General features: G+C 41.9%; 1 protein-coding gene across 5 annotated transcripts in view; it reads right to left on the bottom strand.

Annotated features, from left to right (window-relative positions):
• LOC140462943 (disks large-associated protein 4-like) overlaps positions 1-20,427 on the bottom strand; it is a 572,009-nt gene that overhangs the window by 43,011 nt on the left and 508,571 nt on the right. For 2 of the 5 annotated variants that reach the window (XM_072556466.1, XM_072556465.1), the window contains exon 1: positions 2,803-3,079. The exons of the other annotated variants lie outside the window; for them this stretch is intronic. In XM_072556466.1, the coding sequence (XP_072412567.1) occupies positions 2,803-3,064 (262 nt within the window). In that variant the 5' untranslated portion in view covers positions 3,065-3,079. Of the gene's footprint in view, positions 1-2,802; positions 3,080-20,427 lie in introns of those variants that run through there. 5 annotated transcript variants of the gene reach the window in all.

Genomic DNA, 20,427 nt, shown 5'->3' on the forward strand with positions numbered 1-20,427 from the left:
GACGCAACCACATTTTAGTAGGGAGTGAAGGCAATAGCTTTTATTTTCCCAATTATACATTAGAGGAAATTTCTGCTCATCCAGTATTGCAAGCATTGGGATGAATCAGAGGGTTTGGGAGAGGTGATCATGAGATAACACCAAATGGCAACAGTGTAAATATGGAACCTGATAACATTTTTGGATGGAGTCACTGAGGACAAGGAATGGTTTAGAGGGAATATAGGCCCAAGTGCTGGTAAATGGGATTACATTAGATGGGATATCTGGTCAGCATGGACTTGATGGACCAAACAGTCAATTTCCATGCTATACATCTCTATGACAGCATGTAGATAAGGAATAGAAGGAGGCAAGACTAAATCCTTGGCCACTCAAAAGGCAATGGTGCAGATATGAAAACAGAAGCTATAGCAGGTTATTCTCTCACTCAACTGAATAGATAAGAAAGGGAGGAGAGATGGATGGAACTTGAATCAAGCATTCAGTCAATGCAACGTAAGTGCCTGAAAAATAGATGCAATTACAATATTTTAACATACTCTATAAAATAAAGACAGGTTTAGCTGTAACCATGTGGATCCCTAGAAAAAAAAAGTTTTAACCTGGAGGAAGAGTTGGTAATGAAAAGATTCAGGGAGAGAACAGGTTCAGCTAAGTGGAGGTGGTGCTGGTTGATGACAACTGGTTGGGCTGCTGCTCAAAGTGGTAGGTTTGCAGGCTGTTTTAATGAGGTATTGAATAAACAGAGAATGCACACTTGTATTTTAAAAGCTTTGCCTTTCACAGAACAACTATGACAGCCAAAAATTTGCCTAAGACAGTCTTGCATTTATACAGAATGTCTCATCATCCAAGCACCTCCTGATTACAATCATGTAGCAAATGATTCAGACCATCATAACCATTTTTGCAAAGCAGACAATCACAGATACCACAAACACATTCTTTGTTACTGAAAACTCTTGAGAATCAGGTTCCATTGATATGACTGTCAAAGCTGAAGCTTATATACACTGGCATAGCTAGGTTTCTTTAAATTACTCAGTCACAATGTTAACTATGGCATTTAGTTGTATTAAATGACTAAACAATCTGTTGTTTCAGTGAAAACTTCATCCATCATTTACATGATCCACTTTGAACAGAGTGCAGGATTCATCCCTACCATGAAACAAAGATTAAATTAATCTGTGTTTGCAACTATGGCATTTATTTGCTGCTCAGATCTACTGATTCACCACATCCACCCCAAACCTCTGATGCTCTTCCTGTCATCTTGGCCACAGGAAGTTCTTTAAAATATGTTTTGCTGACTGGTGAACAGAGAAAATGCTGCTGAATATACAACCAGTTAGTGGTACACTTATCACACAGTTGCTTCAATATTAAAATTGTTTCGTAGAGTCAGAGGGCTTTAAGTGAAACTGCATACAGAAGTCTGGGATGATGAGGTTAATCTGCTGTAATGATCAAGTTTGGACGCATCTAAAATCCTAACCAAAACCAATGTGTTACTGAAACATGCAACCACTAAAAATTCCAAAAAACTCCTACTGATTCATTATCATCAGAGCAAGAATGTTTGGACCATGACTTCAGACCACTGCACACTGTACTGCATTGTTCACAGGAAAGTATAACAAATGCTGAAGGACTTTTCTATAGTACTGAATTTCCTACAAACTTCCACATTAGTACCACCCTTTCATGGTGTACACCCTAAACTACAAAGAGTGGAAAACTATGAAGCTTAAAAAGTTGGCAATGGATCCGGTTACGTGTTCAACTCAGTGCCTTATAGTTAAGTGGCAACCATGCCTTCTGCAGACGCAAAACTTATTTCCATCCAACTTAAAACTTGGCTTTTTTAGAAGTCAAGATTTACACAGCAACGAAATACCACCAGATTTTTAGGTTGGAACAGCGGTGAAATCAAAGCTGTCGGCGGTGTGAAATCCGAAATGTTAACACCCCGAACCTTATGGGATGCTCTTGCAATTACATTCGCAACTTCACTTGAGCAACAGGGGCGATGCAGAGATAAGGTGGGGTGGGGGGCGGCGGACTTTGGCCACGGAACTGGGACATGAAACTAACTGACGACTACAAAGAGGGAAAGAGGCGTGCAATGTGGGAGCTTGACAAGACAGCATTTCTTCCCCCCCCTCTCCTCCCCTCCATACTTTTCACGGATCCACGCCGCCGTCTCTGAACCTGGTGCCATTTAAAGCGGGTTGTTTGGGGGGGGGGGGGAAGAGATAGTGTATGGATGAGGGACAACTCCAGAGCACGGCTTTATTTATGGGGGGGGGGGGGGGGGGAGAGGGGGGAGGATTGGGGTAAACCGAGATGATGTTTTTTTTGGGGGGGGGGGGAATGATGGACAGGGAGGGCGGCTTCAGTGGAGTCGAGGAACAGGGTCCGGGTTCCCCCAACACTCACTCCTCAGGACAGAGGGAGCACCGATTTTTAAGGGGTTGGTTAAAAGGATTGATGGCCGGCGCCGTTGATCCGGAGCCGCCGATACGAACATGTCAAAGTTCCGCCTAAAAGGGGGGGGGGTGATGGAAGGGATTCCCCCCCTCCTCTAACCTAGCATAAAGGAATATAAAATAAGAGGCCGCTCCCCGGGAGTAGGAGCGGGTTGACGGTGAGGAGCCCGGAACGCCCCGTTCACTCACTCACTGAGACGGCCCGTGGGGTGGGAGGGGAGGGGAGGGGAGGGGAGGGGAGGGTGAGCGAGGTTGTTGTTGTACGCTTTACCCTGACTGACCGCCCCGCCCGGGCCCGGACCCTCACCTGCCGGCGCCGTCCGTCGCCCAAGGGGGGTTCCGCCGCCTCGTGCGCGTCCGTTACACTGAAGATTCCCAGGCCGCCGAGCCGCGAGCCCGCCATAGCGCCCGCGCGTGCACACACTGTGGTACAGGCACCGGAAGTGACGCGGGGCCCGGCGCGCAGGGGAGGGGGGGCACGCCCATCCCACTCCCCTCCCGGGAGAGCAAAGGCAGCGCGTGTCCTCAGGTGGGAGGCTGTGTTGGGTGTCCTGATACACCCAGATCATTAGACTCTGTGTCCCTCCTCTCTGCTCAATGCATTGATACACCCAGTGTCTTCTCAAACTCAGCGTCCCTTTGTCTCTACTCAGTGCACTGACACACCCAGGGACTCCTCAAACTCAGCGTTCCTCCTGTCTGCTCAATGCACTGGCAAAACCAGAGGCTCCCCAACGCACAGACAAACCCAGTATCTCCTCAAACTCAGCAACCCTTTCCCCCTGCTCAATGTACCGACACACCCAGTGTCTCCTCAAACTCAGCTTCCTTTTCTCCGCTCAATGCATTGAAACACCCAGTGTCTCTCCAAACTCGGCATCCATTTCCTTCTACTCGATGTGCTGAAATACCTAGTGTCTCCCCAGAGTCAGCGTCCCTCCTGTCAGCTCAATGCAATAAAACATTCAGAATCTCCTCAATCTCAATGACCTCCCTTCAGCTTAATTCATTTATTCACTCAGCATCACTTCTCTCTGCTCAATTCATTGGAATTTTGAACCTCCAGTATCTCCATAATCAATGAATCACCCTTCTGCTAATTTCATTGAAATTTCACTACCATCCATAAGGAAGTCTAAAAATTCTTCAACATTATGACTTGAGGTCTGGCAAAAGCACATTGATAGGATTTTTTAACTTTTTCCCTGACAAATGTTGTTTGACCTGCTGAGTATTTCCAGTATTTTCTGTTCTTTTTCATACTTCCAGTATCTATATGTCATTACTCATTATTATTAGCCATTATTATAACTATTAGACAGTACACCACTTGATCCTTCTCAAAAGCTCCTCACGCACTATGTTGCAATATGCAGAGGTATAGGGAAAAAGTCAGAGATTAGCACATAGATAAAAGGCCCAGGGATCCAGTATAAGGATAACAGATTGAATGGTTTCTTTCTGCAATAGCATAATTGTGATTCTGCACAGCTAGGCCAATAGCACAGACATAACACTTGTATTCAGAACGTCAGTTACTATAGTCAGCATGCAACAGACATTGCATCTGTGTGCAAAGCCCCAGGCACTGTGATTTAAAGCACAGAGACATCATGACCACAGTTACAACATATGTATGCACAGACGTGTTATCAACCTGAAAAGCACTGAGATGGTCATCACAATAAAACTAGTACATATGGACAAAACTCTAAACATCAACATTCAAAGCACAGCATAAATATTAAAAAGTCACACTTAATTAGCTCCTTTAATGGTGAAGGGCCACAAGGCCTTTCACCTGAGTGTTTTCAAACAAAATTTGACATGGAGCCTCAGAAGGAGATATTAACATATACATAAGAAAGTAGATTAAGGGGTGTATTTAAAAATAGTGAAGTTGAGAGAGAAACCTCCAGAGCTAAGGATCTGTGGGCAGCTGAAAGTATAGCTGTTGACAACGAAGCAGTGAAAATTGGAGTGCTTAAAGATTGGGATGCTAAAAGTCCTGAAGAAACGTTGACTTCCCCACCTCCTAATGCTGCCTGGCTTGATGTGTTCTTCCAGCCTCCTGCCCGCATGCTTAAAGATCTGACAGTTTTTGGCTAGAAATGGTTACAGAGATAGAGATAAGCAAGGCCTTGGCAGAATGAAAATGAAGGTTTAAAAGGGGTATTGGCTCATTATTTAAAAAGAAAAAGAGTGCAGGGGTAGAGAGAAAAGAGAAGAGAGCCAGTCCGGCTAAAATGTTACAGGCAGCCAGAGCAGGCATAAGGGTTTGATTATGCTGGAACTATTCCATGATTCTATCAGGTGTTCCAGGACCAGAAGCCAATACAGATCAGTGAGAATAGGGGTGATAGGTTGGCAGGAACTGCTGAGGGTTAGAATCGAGCAACAAAGCCTAGCAAAAAGATTGCACAGCCTTCCAAATGCAATGCCACATAGCTGACCCAGTAGAGGAAAAAAAAGTTAACCACGCTAACCCATAGATGCAGCATGCATGTGCAAAGTTCAGGTACTCCAATCTAAATAACACAGATAATGCAATAAAGCATTATTGCTACTGTTAAAAGTGCAGCAGGACAGACATTTACATGTAAAGTCTCCAACTTTATGCACCACATAAGAATACAACAGACACCGCTTACATTTCCATAATGCTTTTAACGTGAAATAGATATTGCAAGGTAATTCACAGGTGAGAGAAGGAATTTGTGTCAAGCCTTAAGAGTTTAGCAAAAGCAACATAGCTTGGTGGAAAATATAGCTTTGACAAAGTCTTTAAAAGTGAGGAGAGAAGTCGAGCAGTTTGCGAAAGGAGATCCACAGGATAGAATTGATGCAACTAAAATCACTACCATTAAATATAAATTGGGTTGGTGGGGGTATAAAGGTAAAATAAGAGAGAAGAAAAAAAAGCAAAGGCAGGAATTTCAACCAGAACCAGCATCAACGTGTGTCTCAATTGCTTTGTAAAGTAAAAGCTGTGTGTGTCTCATAAACTATTGCCTGGTTGATAAGTATTGCTCTAATGTATAGCTTAATAAATCCTCTTAATTTGTTCCATTCAAACTACTTTCTGCCAATGTGTCAAGAAACCAAGTAAAGGATCAAGTGATTTACAGAATCTTAAACACGGCAAAAGTAGATGGTTGGAAAATCCTCTGGTGACTTCCACACCTGAATTGCTAATAGATACTATTTGCATGTGATGCTTCACCATGTTTTTCACAGAATCCCTACAGTGTGGAAACAGGCCCTTCGGCCCAACAAGTCCACAACCACCCTCCAAAGAGTATCCCACTCAGACCCATTCCCCTACTCTATTACTCTACATTTACACTAATGCACCTAACCTACACATCCCTGAACACGATGGGCAATTTTACACAGGCGAAAATGAGGACTGCAGATGTTGGAGATTAGAGTTGAGAGTGTGGTGCTGGAAAAGCACAGCAAGTCAGGCAGTGTCCGAGGAGCAGGAGAATCTCGTTACAGGCGAAAACCTCATCAGACAATTTAGTACAGCCAGTTCACCTAACCTGCACATCTTTGTATCTTTGTATTATGGGAAGAAACCAGAGCACCCAGAGGAAATCTGCGCAGACATGGGAAGAATGTGCAAATTTCACACAGGCAGTTGCCCAAGGCTGGAATTGAACCCAGGTCCCTGTTACTGTGAGGCAGCAGTGCTAACCACTGAGACACTGCCCCACCCCTAATGTGAATGCATTATTGCAAAATCCAGCAAACTTCTTGTTCATAGCCAAACAATATATTCAATTCATGTACAAGTCATATTTTAAAAGTTAATTTTAATAATTAGATGCAAAATTTATGTTTCATTTCCTCCAGTAGCTCTGCCAATACTGTCAACATAGGATGGAGTCAAACAGTCGAAGACATCTTTCAATCTAGGCTGTGTTTTTGATTGCAGCTGGGACAATGAAATGTGTTCAGCAATTCACTTCTACAGTATTCAACCCGGGAAAATGTCAATCAAGTAACCTCATATCCCTTACATTTAAGCTAACCCAAGTATGGAAATTTTCCAGTTTTTTGTTTGCGTGGGGAAGAGTATGTTAGGTGGTGACGAACATTCCACCCCCACCACTGAGAACTGTATTCAATCACCCGCCAATCAGCTGATTAGTAGCTGATTAGAACAAAGGTGAGCTACTTGACAAATCTCAGGTTTTGAACCTGGTGCTCAGGGTTGCTAGAAGCTGTCAGCCAATCAGTTGTCCATAAGTCGAGAGCTATTCCTCAGGAGATCCAGCAGCATGGAGGTAAGTATTTTTGGTACTCTTCTGAAAGGGTAGGGATTGTAGGAGATGGGATTGGGGGTGTTGTGGAGACGAGGCCACTAACCATCGCCTTGTCTCCAAACCACCCTGTTCTCCCATCAGGAATATACACACTGCCAAAGAGACATAATTGGGGCTGGTGAGTTGGATTCTTGATTAGTAAGGGGGTCAAGGGTTATGGTGACAAGGCTGAAGACTGGGGTTGAGAAACATATCAGCCATGACAGAATGGCCTAATTCTGTTCCTATAACTTATGGTCTTATGGTCTTTTAAGGGTCATCTTAGTGGTGGGTTGAGGAGGTTGCACTTAGACCTCTTCATTCAGAATTTAGTTAGTAAGGTGGTGAGAAGGCAGTGAGTGAGTTTCTCCCCAGGGCTAACTTACCCATTATTTCCTGTTCCTTCCACCTCCAGGGAGAAGAACATTACACCTTATAAGTACCAGTCAAGAACACTTTTAACCTCCACTGCATTAACCTCATGGACGCTGAATGGCCTACCAGATATCACTGTTTCTTCTCAGAGAAGAAGAATAGCAGTTTGGATGAAGTACTAGGCCATAATCAACACCTACGGAACCATATGCCAGCAGTGTCAAAACCCACAGGAGATGTACCTCAAAGAACTTTGCAAGATTTGGCTGTGGGATGTCTTATTCCGTTAAAGGTGCTATATAAATGCAGGATGCAGTTGAAGTGTTGAATTGCGCTGCCCTGATTAACCAGGTCATCTAGTGAGATTTTGTTTCACTCCTTTAATTTTTGAACATTATGTTTAGAATTTAAGCCTGATGATCATGCTCAAGTGATTCTGGGTGTCATGCTTCCCACAAGGTTGGTGTTCGCACTTTTCCCCTTCCCATATTGTGTATTTACTAACATTTTTTCTTCATTCACAACATAAGGACATTGCTGGTTATGCCAGCATTTATTGCCCATCCCTAATTGCCCAGAGGGCAGTTAAGAGTCAACTACATTGCTGTGGGTCTGCAGTCACATGTCGACCACACCAAGTGAAGATAGCAGATTTCCTTCAGATGTCCTCCTAAGGACATTAATATTGTCTGGAGTATTGGAGGCTGAGGGGTGACCTTAGAGATGTTTATAAAATCATGAGGGGAATGGATAGGATAAATAGATACAGTCTTTTCCCTGGGGTGGGGGAGTCCAGAACTAGACGGCGTATGTTTAGGGTGAGAGGGGAAAGATATAAAAGAGACCTAAGGGGCAACTTTTTCATGCAGATGGTGGTGCTTGTGTGGAATGGGCTGCCAGAGGAAGTGGTGGAGGCTGGTACAATTGCAACATTTAAAAGGCATCTGGATGGGTATATGAATAAGAAAGGTTTAGAGGGGATGTGGGCCAAGTGCTGGCAAATGGAACTAGATTAGGTTGGGGTATCTGGTCGGCATGGATGAGTGGTATATTTCTATGACTCCAATACTAAATTAGGTAGGAGTGAAACTGAGGAAAGTAGGAAGTAGAAGGCAATGGAAGAGGGATCGTAGAGTAGAAAACCAAGAAAGGGAGAAGTTGAATTTTAGTTGAAAAGGAATGATTCCCCAAAAATCTTTTGAAAATTGAATTCCGAAAATGGAAAAAGTGCTATGCTCTTGGAAAGAATCAATGCAGTTGGTAATAATACTGTACTTCATTTGGTTTGAGCTAGTTCCTGAATTTATAGATTGCACAGCCCTATTAATTTAAGAAGATTTTCATTTGCATGACCAACTGGTCTGACATTCTCATTGTTATGTTTGTTTTCTGCCCCACGGTCCTGTGGAGTGGGTGACAATGTCTTAGTACCTTGCAAATATCATTTTGCTTTGAAACTTTTCCCAAACAAAGTCTAGGGAATTTTGGCAAAACAGCACATTCAGATTCAGTTGCAGATTGTTTACTATACCTTACCTCCTGGAGGAAAATGGCTAAACAGCTAAACAAATTGTATTAATTGAACTCCCATTTCCTTAATCCCCAAATAATGTGGTTTTGAGGAACAATATGAAAGCAGGTGGTTAACCCTATGAAAATAATAGATATGATTTATGTACAGATTTGCTCACTAGCCTGCTTTATTGTTTTCAACCATTCCTAGTCCAGTAAAACAAACTGTGACATCATAAGTTAATATTAAAGTATACCCTTAATATCATAAGCAAATTAATAAACCCAGATAGTATATTAGTGATCTATATAGATGGTTTGGGTGAATGATCAATTATCATTGTGGAACGGTAGCTCAAATTCATGATTAAGAAATTAAATTGTAGTAGGCTCCGGCCACTCCTCTCTCTATTAACAACTGTATTAACCTTAAGCTCTCAGTTCACCATCATGGTTTATTAGTTATCTGATCCTTCCTGCATTTCCAAACTTTGCAAAGTAGACAGATTGGATGTGATAGTAAGTTTATTTTGCTTGCGTTGCATTTATACTGTCAATAATGGTTTGTAGACCTTAATGTTTTAGCAAATATTTATACTGTGGTAATGCAAAAACCTTGAAGGCAAGTGGATTACATTGTCCACCATAGTTCTCCTCGCGTGCAATAAGAAAACGCATAACCAAGCTGGAGCACAGCCAAGCTCTTGCCACTACTCTGATCTCCAGCATCTGCAGTTCTCACTTTCCCTTACTATACAATAAACACAGAGACAAAACACTGGAGGGCATATGATAATTAGCATGGGTATCGCAAAGATTGCACCTGAGTGGAAAATTAACAAAATATGAGAGCTGCTGTTTTTGACTCCCATTTTTCCAGTTAACACCACACTCTACTTTTAACCTCAACATTTCAGCTTAATGAATCAAACCACAAGAAAAGTAGTCAACTACCATTCATTTCCCTCAAAAATATTAATTAACCTTCTAAGCTGTCTCCTTAGTATTGCCCATTCCAGTAAACAAGCTATCACATGCCAACAATCATCATTTCCCAATTTCCACTTGTGCCTTTCTTTATTTACCTTGGAGTGATGTAATCTTAATGGTACAATGACTCATTCTGATATGTAAATACTAACTGAAAAACTACAGCTGATACACGGTAAATGAACAAAGCACATGTTGTGCCTCAGAGCCATCGGGAAAACCAAGGCAATGCATGCTTGGGATGCTGATGGAGGCTATGAACAAAATTTGTGGGGCATTCTCTGGTGTCACACAAGAGTTACTAAATGGAGTCAAAGAGTCATACAGCACGGAAACAGTCCCTTACATTCCCAATCGTCTATGCTGACCAAATCTCTCAAACTAAATTAGTGCCATTTGCCTGCAGTTGGCTTATGCCCCTCTAAACTCTTCCTATTCATGTACCTGTTCAAATTTCTTTAACTTCCTTTGGTAGTTCATTCCACATACGAACTGCCCTCTGTGTGCAACAGCTACCCCTCAGTTCCCTTTTAAATCTTTCTACTCTCACCTTAAACCTCTGCCACCTAGTTTTGGACTCCCCTACTCTAGGGAAAAGACCTTTGCTATTCGCCTCATCTATACCTGTCACGATTTTATAAATCGCTGGAAGGTCACTCCTCAACCTCCTACTATTAGAGATATTTTACAGGTGTGGATTCAGACAAGCAACCAACTGAATATTTAAAGAAGGGAACAATTCTGAGCCACAAATCAACATCAATAAGAGAAACGTTTTGCAATTCTTGGCATCTTTCCTATCCTCAGAACATGGCAAAGTGTTTTATAACTTAAAAGTACTTCTGAAGTGCCGATACTGTAAGCAAACAAGGCAGAAAATTTGTAGACAATGGATGCTATGAATAGCAAACCAGTTAAATCAGTTTTGCTTTACAAATAAGTGTTGGTCAGACCACCATGGGAACTTTCCTACTCATTAACAAATGGTAGCATAGTCTTTTATACCCACCTGAAAAAGGACTTTGATTAATATTTCATCTAAACAGTCGTTTTGAACTAAAAAAAATCTGAGTATTGCTGAAAAAAAGGCAAACATTGCTGAAGGTTTGCATATGACATTGATCAGGACATTTCACAAGAATACCAATTCAAGGGGAAAACCAACTCGTACTGAATTAAAAGACCATGCTGATTGCTTGACACTTTTGATTTAAAGGGAGGGGAGAATTAACCTGCCTTTATATTCCTGACTAGTATCTATCAACATTGGTTTGGCATGAGCAGCTGTACACTTAGACAATTGACAATAGTGCAGGAGTAGGCCATTCTGCCCTTCGAGCCTGCACCACCATTCAATATGATCATGGCTGATCATCCTTATTCAGTATCCTGTTCCTGCCTTATCTCCATAACCCTTGATTCCACAATCTTTGAGATTTCTATCCAACTCTTTCTTAAATGAATCCAGAGACTGGGCCTCCACTGCCCTCTGGGGCAGAGCATTCCACACAGCCACCACTCTCTGGAAGAAGAAGTTTCTCCTCATCTCTGTCCTAAATGATCTACCCCGTATTCTTAAGCTGTGTCCTCTGGTTCGGCACTCACCCATCAGCAGAAACATGTTTCCTGCCTCCAAAGAGTCCAATCCTTTAATAATCTTACATGTCTTAAACAGATCCCCTCTCAGTCTTCTAAACTCAAGGGTATACAAGTCCAGTCGCTCCAGTCTTTCAGCGTAAGGTAGTCCCACCATTCCAGGAATTGACCTCGTGAACCTACGCTGCACTCCCTCAATAGCCAGAATGTCTTTCCTCAAATTTGGAGACCAGAACTGCACACAATACTCCAGGTGTGGTCTCACCAGGGCCCTGTATAGCTGCAGAAGAACCTCTTTGCTTCTATACTCAATCCCTCTTGTTATGAAGGCCAGCATGCTATTAGCCTTCTTCACTAACTGCTGTACCTACATGCTTACCTTCATTGACTGGTGTACAAGAACACCCAGATCTCTTTGTACTGCCCCTTTACCTAAATTGATTCCATTTAGGTAGTAATCTGCCTTCCTGTTCTTGCCACCAAAGTGGATACCCATACATTTATCCACATTAAACTGCATCTGACCACTCACCTAACCTGTCCAGGTCACCCTGTAATCTCCTAACATCCTCCTCACATTTCACCCTGCCACCAGCTTAGTATCATCAGCAAATTTGCTAATGTTATTACTAATACCATCTTTTATATCATTAATATATATTGTAAAAAGCTGTGGTCCCACTACTGATCCTTGCGGTACCCCACTGGTCACTGCCTGCCATTCCGAAATGGAGCCGTTTATCACTACTCTTTGTTTCCTGTCAGCCAACCAACTTTCAATCCAAGTTAGCACTTTGCCCCCAATACTATGCGCCTTAATTTTGCTCACTAACCTCCAATGTGGAACTTTATCAAAAGCTTTCTGAAAGTCCAGGTACACTACATCTACTGGATCTCCCTTGTCCATCTTCAGAGTTACATCCTCAAAAAATTCCAGAAGATTAGTCAAGCATGATTTCCCCTTCATAAATCCATGCTGATTTATGTGTTTGTGTGATGAGGAAAATATCAGGTTGATAGTTCTCTTTTGATTGAATGACCATTGTTATTCATTGTTCTGTCTTAATGTTCTTTGATGTTTATATTCAAGTCACAAGTGATTGGTATTCAGATATTGACGACTGACAATCACCGTAAATGCAGATTTTCGAAGATGTAGACAAGCAGGAGGCTGGGAGAACACAGCAAGCCAGGCAGCATCAGGAGGTGGAGAAGTCCGATGTTTTGGGTATAACCCTTCTTCAGAAAAATGAGGTGGGGATAGGGAGAGTTGCAGATAAAGAGAGTGAGGCAAGGGTTATAGGTGGGGAGAGCGGCGGAGTGATGTGGTGGTGATTGGTGAATACAGGTGGTAGGTACAACCTGGCAGGTCGATAGGAGGTACGAATCCGGTTGGTAGCTGGAAGGAGGGATCGCTTGGAGGGAATGTGGGGAGGAAACAGGGCCAGAAAGGGAGTTGTAGAATAGTTGGGATGGTTATTTGAAATTGGAGAACTTAATGTTGAGTCCTCCGGGCTGTAGGCTGCCCAAGTGAAGGGTGAGATGTTGTTCCTCCAATTTGCAGTCCAATTCACTGTGGAGGTGGAGGAGACTGAGGATGGACATGTTGGAGAGGGAGTGGGAAGGGGGAATTGAAATGGGCGGTGACCGGGAGGTCAGGCTTGCCCTTATGGGCCCAGCTGAGATGCTCTGCGTAATGTGTCCTTAGTTTACATTTGGTCTCAACCATGTAGAGATGACCACACCGGGAGCATTAGATACAGTAAACTAGGTTGGAGGAGAAGCAGGTGAACATCTGTCTCATCTGGAAGGACTGTTTGGGGCCCTGGTTGGAAGTGAGGGAGGTGGTATGCCAGCAAGTTTTGCGTCTTTTACAGTTGTTGGGGAAGGTACCTAAACGTGTTGGGGGTGGGGGAGGTGGCATGAACCAAAGAGTGGCAAAGGGAATAGTCATTGTGGAAGGCAGAGAGGTTTGAGGAGCTGAAGATGTTCTTGTTGGTGGGGTCTAGCTGGAGTTGGTGGACGTGTTTGAAGATGATATGTTGGATTCATAAACTGGTGGGGTGGAAAGTGAGGACAAGGGGGACCCTGTCTTTATTATGTTTGGACGGTGCAGGGTTTAGAGTAGTGGAATGGGGAATGAAGAAGGTTTGGTGGAGGGCTGACTGGATGACAGAGGGGGGAGAAACACTTTGTTTAAAATAGGTGGATATCTGGGAAGCTTGGAAATGGAACGTCTCCTCATTGGAGCATTGCAATGGAGACGGAGAAATTGAGAAAATGGGATGGAGATTATGCAAGATATGGGGTAGAAGAGGTGTAGTCCAGGTAGTTATGGGAGTCTGTGAGTTTGTAGGAAATGTCAATCTATAAACTGTCGCCCCAGCCAAGTCTGCCTCTTTGTCGGCCATGTCTTCAGTACATACACAGATACTGTTCCTCAACTCTTCCGTCGTTACATTGATGACTGCATCGGTGCTGCAGCCTGGACCCAGGCTGAACTGGAGCAGTTCATCGACTTTGCCAACAATTTCCACCCTGCCCTTAAATTCACTTGGTCTATCTTGGATACTTCCCTCCCCTTCCTTGATCTCTCCATTTAAACAACATGCCTTTCCCCCCTCTGTCATCCAAACAGCCCTCCACTGCACCTTCTCCATTCCGTCCTCCACTGCTCTAAACTCTGCCCCATCCAAACATAATAAAGACAGGGTGTTCATCTATCACTACCTCACCATTCCGCATCTCTCCCCACCCATAACAGTTCCCCACCTCCTTTCTCTGCAACCACCCCCATCCACATCCTGAAAAAGGGTTACACCCGAAACATCAGATTTCTCCATCTCCTTATACTGCCTGGCTTGCTGTGTTCCTCCAGCCTCCCGCCTGTCGACTTTGGATTCCAGCATCTGTAGTTTTTTTTTGTCTCCAATGATTTTAAGAAGACGACAGAGATCAAACAGGAGCTGCTGGGACCCAACAAAAGTTTAGGTCACTGCCAAATTTTTCACGTTAAAGACTGTCATTAACAACAGGACTACTCTCTCAATGTAAACGTTCAATTGTACAGAAAGGACTTTTGCTTGTAAATGGAACTAGAAGACATCATTGTCAGTGAAACATTACCCCAGTTTTATTCACTATGTTAATGGTTTGAGAAATACAAAAAGGAAATGAAAGACAAAAGTGAAAGCAAACAATATAGAATGCAGAACCCTTTGGTTACCAAGTTAAATCTATTGAATATTTTAGATAATTTCTCCATTTTCATGAGTTTGAGAATGACATGTGAATTTTTGATAGGGTACATCGCAAGAATAGAAGCCAAATACATACTGAATGTTGGCAATCTGTATGTTAACATCGAAAAGCAGACAAAATGTATGTAACCACCTGAAACTTTATCACACCGAGGACAAGAATGCTGAGACAGCAATTAAGGCTTCTTTTTCTTCACCTTTTGACTTTCTGCCAATTTAAAAACAACAAACAGAAAAGGCTGGGCAGACATAATACTTTTATGGTTGCTTAAATATGAACCTTTCTTCTCGTTACAGATGTTCACTGGTTTACTGTTTATTTCCATCATCATCTGTCATTTCAAATTGCTAACATTTTCATTTTGTTTTCCTTTTGGTGTACTTGTTTTGCCTGGTAACTTTCTGACTGATCAAAAGAAAAACCGTAGATTTCTCAGAGGAGAAAGGTGCAGACTTTAATAAAATTGATTTTTACTTGCTCTCAGCAGGTGTAGGTACTGCCAGCCTTAGGTGGCATGCTGGGTAGGCCCAAATTGCATATTTCTCTACCATCCCCAGTGTATTTCTTGGCATTGTTTGCTCTATTTCCCCTGTTCCAGCATAAAAAAGAAAGCAGATGACACTGAGAATAAATAGGAAACAGTAGAACAGACACTGAGGTTTATTGTTGATCAACCCCCTATCAAGTAGTAATCATCAAGACCCATTATTCCACATTTTACTCTCTGATCCAGAACCCTTCCCACTTTCCTAATCTAAGCCTTTCTCTTTTTTGGCAGTGAATAACATGGGACCGGTTCTGTTGCCAGATGTTCCCTTTCATCCCTCACCCAAACAGCTATCATTTGCTGTTTCCTGTTGTAATATGCAACACATTTATTTGCACTGAGAGCTAGTGACCATTCGTAGGCTATTTGGCTTAATTATTTCTGATCTTTGTGTCTGCTGTTCATAGATTTGTCAGTTGCACTTCATGTGTAAGCACGAATAGTGAGTTATAGTGGGCTGCTGGAGCACAGGAGAGCACCAGAGTCTGATCGTGTCCTCAGTTAATAAGAAAAAACATTCATTTGTAAAAGAAGTCATTAGATAGGATTAGGAAGAGTAACTTGTACTTCTCATTAGTTCAGGCATGCTGAGATGAAATATAATGCCCTATTGCGACAGTAACCAAGATCGGCCAACTCAGCATACGTTAATGATTTGAGAACAGCCCATCTAACTTGTATGGTTCAATAACATTCTACACAGTGGAAAGTCACATCCATGCTTTGTCACTCCACTAACCCACTCAAAAATATTAGCACCTTTTTAATTAGGAGAAAGTGAGGCCTGCAGATGCTAGAGATTAGAACCGAGAGTGTGGTGCTTGAAGAGTACAGCTGGTCAGGCAGCATCGGAGGAGCAGGAGAATCAATGTTTCGGCCATAAGCCCTTCAACAATCCTGATGAAGGGCCTATGCCCAAAACGTCAATTCTCCTGCTCCTCAGATGCTGCCTGACCAGCTGTGCTTTTTCAGCACCACAGTCTCAACTAGCACTTTTTCATAGTTGGCATATGGATCAATCAAGGTGGTGATAGGCATATATCCCACGTTGCCATTGTTAGAAAGAGCCAAAGACCATTATATCCTAAGATTAAAGAGTACAACGTTTGTAACTATTCACAGGAAACAAAGAACTACCATACAGCGAAGGTCATTATTCTTAGTTTAGCTTCTTAGGCTTTCAGAACTCTCAGAACTGAAACCACTGGTGGAATTATGCAAACTTCGGCAAACAGCATGACCATTTGTGTGTTGGGAATATGAATGGTGAAGGAGGGAATTTTCTGTGGATGTTTACTAGTCCAGTAATATTAACTTTACATCATTATCTCCCCCTTCTGTTGAAACTGCTGAGATCTCTGAGGGCCAGCACAGGTCTTCGCTGGGAGGTTAAGGATATTCTCTCCAGCGTGAAAGTGGCTGATGAAGTTGGCAGCAGGGAAGCCATAAGAGAAGAAGTGATTTGGGCAACAGTATCTCACCTGACCATGGCTGGAGCTCCTCATTTTCACTAAGCATAACAGTGATACCTCATTTCAGGGATTTAAGCCATTGCACTCATTCGAAAACCTGAGGTGGGAAATTTTTCTGACACTGACTCTTTAAACCCTGCCAAAATACCTGCATGCAGCTAAGTATAAAGGGGGAATCTGGAATATATTCTTGAAGTAGAATGGAAATACCTCTGAACAGGCTTCCAAAATCAGTGTCGAATGGAAAAGGAGGAGATGTTGTGAAATTTAAGGAGACACACCCTGTCTTGTTGTGCAATTTCCAAGGACAAATGTATGGATGGATGTCTTGAAGATCCATATTCTGCCTCAAGTTAAGACTGAAATGCAAAGGGATTTCTTCACTAAGAGGTTGCTGAAGTTGAAACTCATTACCTCACATGGAAGGTCAATTATTGAATAAGTTAAAGAGAGAAACTGGCAGATTTTTGGACATTAACAACTGAAAAGGAGAAGGAATTAGCACAGGAAAGTAGCATTGATATAGATGATCAGCTGTGATCTAATTGAATAATGAAACAGGATCAATGGACAGAATGCTGGATTAGTGGTGCTGGAAGAGCACAGCAGTTCAGACAGCATCCAACGAGCAGCGAAATTGACGTTTCGGGCAAAAGCCGGGCTTTTGCCCGAAACGTCGATTTCGCTGCTCGTTGGATGCTGCCTGAACTGCTGTACTCTTCCAGCACCACTAATCAAGTATTTGGTTTTCAGCATCTGCAGTCATTGTTTTTACCTCAATGGACAGAATGGCCTACTTCTGTTCCTTTGTTCCTAGTCCTCAACAGATTCTATAAAACCTCATTATTTAAGGTGTCCAGAGTTTACAATTCAATCTCGAGTCATTTGGAAAGTTTATCCATATCTATACTTCCTGCATACTTATCTGGTCCACATAGTACCTAACTGAAAGGGCACAACTATTTCTCACATCCGTGAGCCAACAAATTCAACTGCAATTCTTTTGTGTGCAAGAAACTGTCGACAGAATTTAACAGTGTTACACTGGTGTGATGTGACAACTGTTTTCCCACACTGAGGAGGAATGACCAATTTACATTTCAACTTCAGATAGATAGTGAACAAAATTCTTAAAATACAGACATTTTTTTCCTCAACGATATTAGTTAAATTCATGCCAAGTGAAGAGAAGCTTCATGTAAGTAAATGCTCTATGAAAATTTATTGTGCATATTATGTCACATCACAAAAATGATCAAATCTGCATCACAACACCACAACTGCACATTTCAGCACGCAAGTCTCAAATATTAAACTAAATGAGATCTACACAAACACAATACAATGCTGTCAAATGCCCTTTAAGATATGCACTCTTCAATTTCATGACCATTATTTGGACTTAACAGTGAATAGATCCAATCTTTTTACCACATACCTCTGATCCTATTTTGAGTTGTAGGAAATCTGTACATAAATAAAATACTTCATCAAATAAATGTCTTAGTTCATTCTGTTGTTCGGTTGTCTGGTCTGTCACTTGACTGATACTAGATACCCCCACTGCTTTCCCAGAATCCAGTCTTAATCATTGCCAATTTTGTGCTATTAGAACCCAGAATCTGGCAACAACCCCAATCTCCTTATTCTGCTCTATAGAATGTTATCTGGCAGCGATCCAAATATGAACAAATAGAGAGTAGTGTACATCACACTGGAACTCAGAGACAAAGAGCAGATCAAAGATGAATTTAACTTCCTATTGTAAATGTTAAATATGTGCATTTATTGCCAATAACTGCTTTCGTGGTCTTGTATTGCTTCTGTTCTCACTGTGAGACTATTCTGTTTTGTTAACCTCAGCAGCAATACTTTGAGTAAAGACTTATTCATTCTGTTCCATTGTTTAAATGCCCATAACTTGTGGAATTGAAAGGAAGATTTTTTTTGCAGGTTCAGAATAAAAATTTGAGTTTCATTTCAAACAAAATTCATAAATTTACCTCTGAAGTGTAAATGGAGCAATATCATCTGTGCACCTGGAGCATTCTTTTCAATTTAGAATTATTTTTATTTCATCATTTTATAAATTTAATTAGCTGCAACCATCACAGAACAAGTCTGTGAATCTCATTAGTGCCTTTCCTCCAGTGACTGAAAACATGCAAAATCTGATTGCAGACAATACTGTTTCCATAGCACCGAGATTATACATATGGTCTATTCCAGTCAAACCCTGTGGCATGTTGATTCCTGTGGAGAAGCCTCACTGATAGAATAAATTACATATGCACACAAAGAGACAACCGAATAAGTACATTCAATAGTCAAAAAAAGCGACAAGATTGTAAAGTCTGGATGCTTAAAAAAAAGGAGGAAAGTAGCATGAAAAATTTGTAAAATGGAGAGATATGTCATCAGATCTTTCTTTGTTCATGCATTATTTGCCTTGAAGTGCTTCATATGGTCAAGGTGTCTTGCAAGCAAGCACATATTCCAATGATATGACTGAAAATCAATGGCTCTGGGCAACATTTTTGTTGGTTTCGGGTGTTTCTGGTATTGCTACTGACTGATTAGGAGATGACAGCTATACCTTGAGCATTCCAGTGTTGTTACAGGCTACTTATTTAGTATCCTTTGTGAAAATACTTGGCACGTTTCATGACGGTCACTTTTTTTTAAATGTCTTTGCATTGTGCTTGTAATCTTTACCTTTTAAGTTCACCTTATATCTATTTTCCTATTTTTAAATGACAATAATATATTTCCTAAGATAAGAAGACCAAAACTGCAGAACAGCACTCCAGGTGCATTCTAAACAAGGTCCTATGCAATTGAATACAACTTCACTACTCCTCTACTCAAATCCTCGCACAATAAAGGATAACATTCTATTTGCCTTCCTAATAGTTCACTGCATCTGCATGTTTGTTTTCAGAGATTATTGACAAAGGACACTTTGTGTCTTTTGCACACCTACACATTCCAATCTCCTATCATTCTAAACAAAAACTCTGCATATCTGTCTCTCCTGCCAAAGTGGATAATCTCACATTTTTCTACTTGCTCATTCACTAAATCTGTCCAAATCCTCATGAAGCCACTGTACACTATCCTCACCACACACATTCCCACTCCGCTTTGTATCAATCAAAAAATTGGAATATTACATTTGGTCCCCACTTCCCAATCATTCACACATATTTGTGAGCAGCCAGGGCCCAAGCACTGATCCTTGCGTACCCTACCAGTCACAACCTGTCAATGCAAGCATGATCCACTTATTCCTAAATTCTGTTTTCTGACTGTTAGCCAATCAGTAATCCATGCCAAGACATTACTTCCTATGCTAAGCGGGGGCTTTATCAAAAACCTACCCAGCCAATTACTGCCCAATCAGTGTACTCTCCACCATCAGTCAAGTGATGGAAGTGGTCATCAATAATGCTCTCAAGTAGCACCTGCTCAGCAACAACCTGCTCAATGACACCCAGTTTGGGTTTCGCCAGGGTCACTCAGCTCCTGATCTCATCATAGCCTTGGTTCAAACATGGACAAAAGAGCTGAATTTCAGAGGTGGGTTAAGTGTGACAGCCCTTGACATCAAGGCTGCATTTGACCAATTATGGCGTCAAGGAGCCCTGGCTAAACTGGAATCAATGGGGGTATCAGGAAGAAAACACTCTGCTAGTTAAAGTCATGCCTGGCACAAAGGAAGATGGTTGTGGTTGTGGAGGGTCAGTCATCTCAGATGACACCAAAATTGGAGGGGTATGCCTTCTTTTATTGGCCAGAGTATTGAGTACAGGAGTTGGGAGGTCATATTGTAGCTGTACAGGACATTGGTTAGGCCACTATTGGAATAT

The sequence above is a fragment of the Chiloscyllium punctatum genome, chromosome 37 (assembly GCF_047496795.1).
Source record: "Chiloscyllium punctatum isolate Juve2018m chromosome 37, sChiPun1.3, whole genome shotgun sequence".
NCBI lineage: Eukaryota > Metazoa > Chordata > Chondrichthyes > Orectolobiformes > Hemiscylliidae > Chiloscyllium > Chiloscyllium punctatum.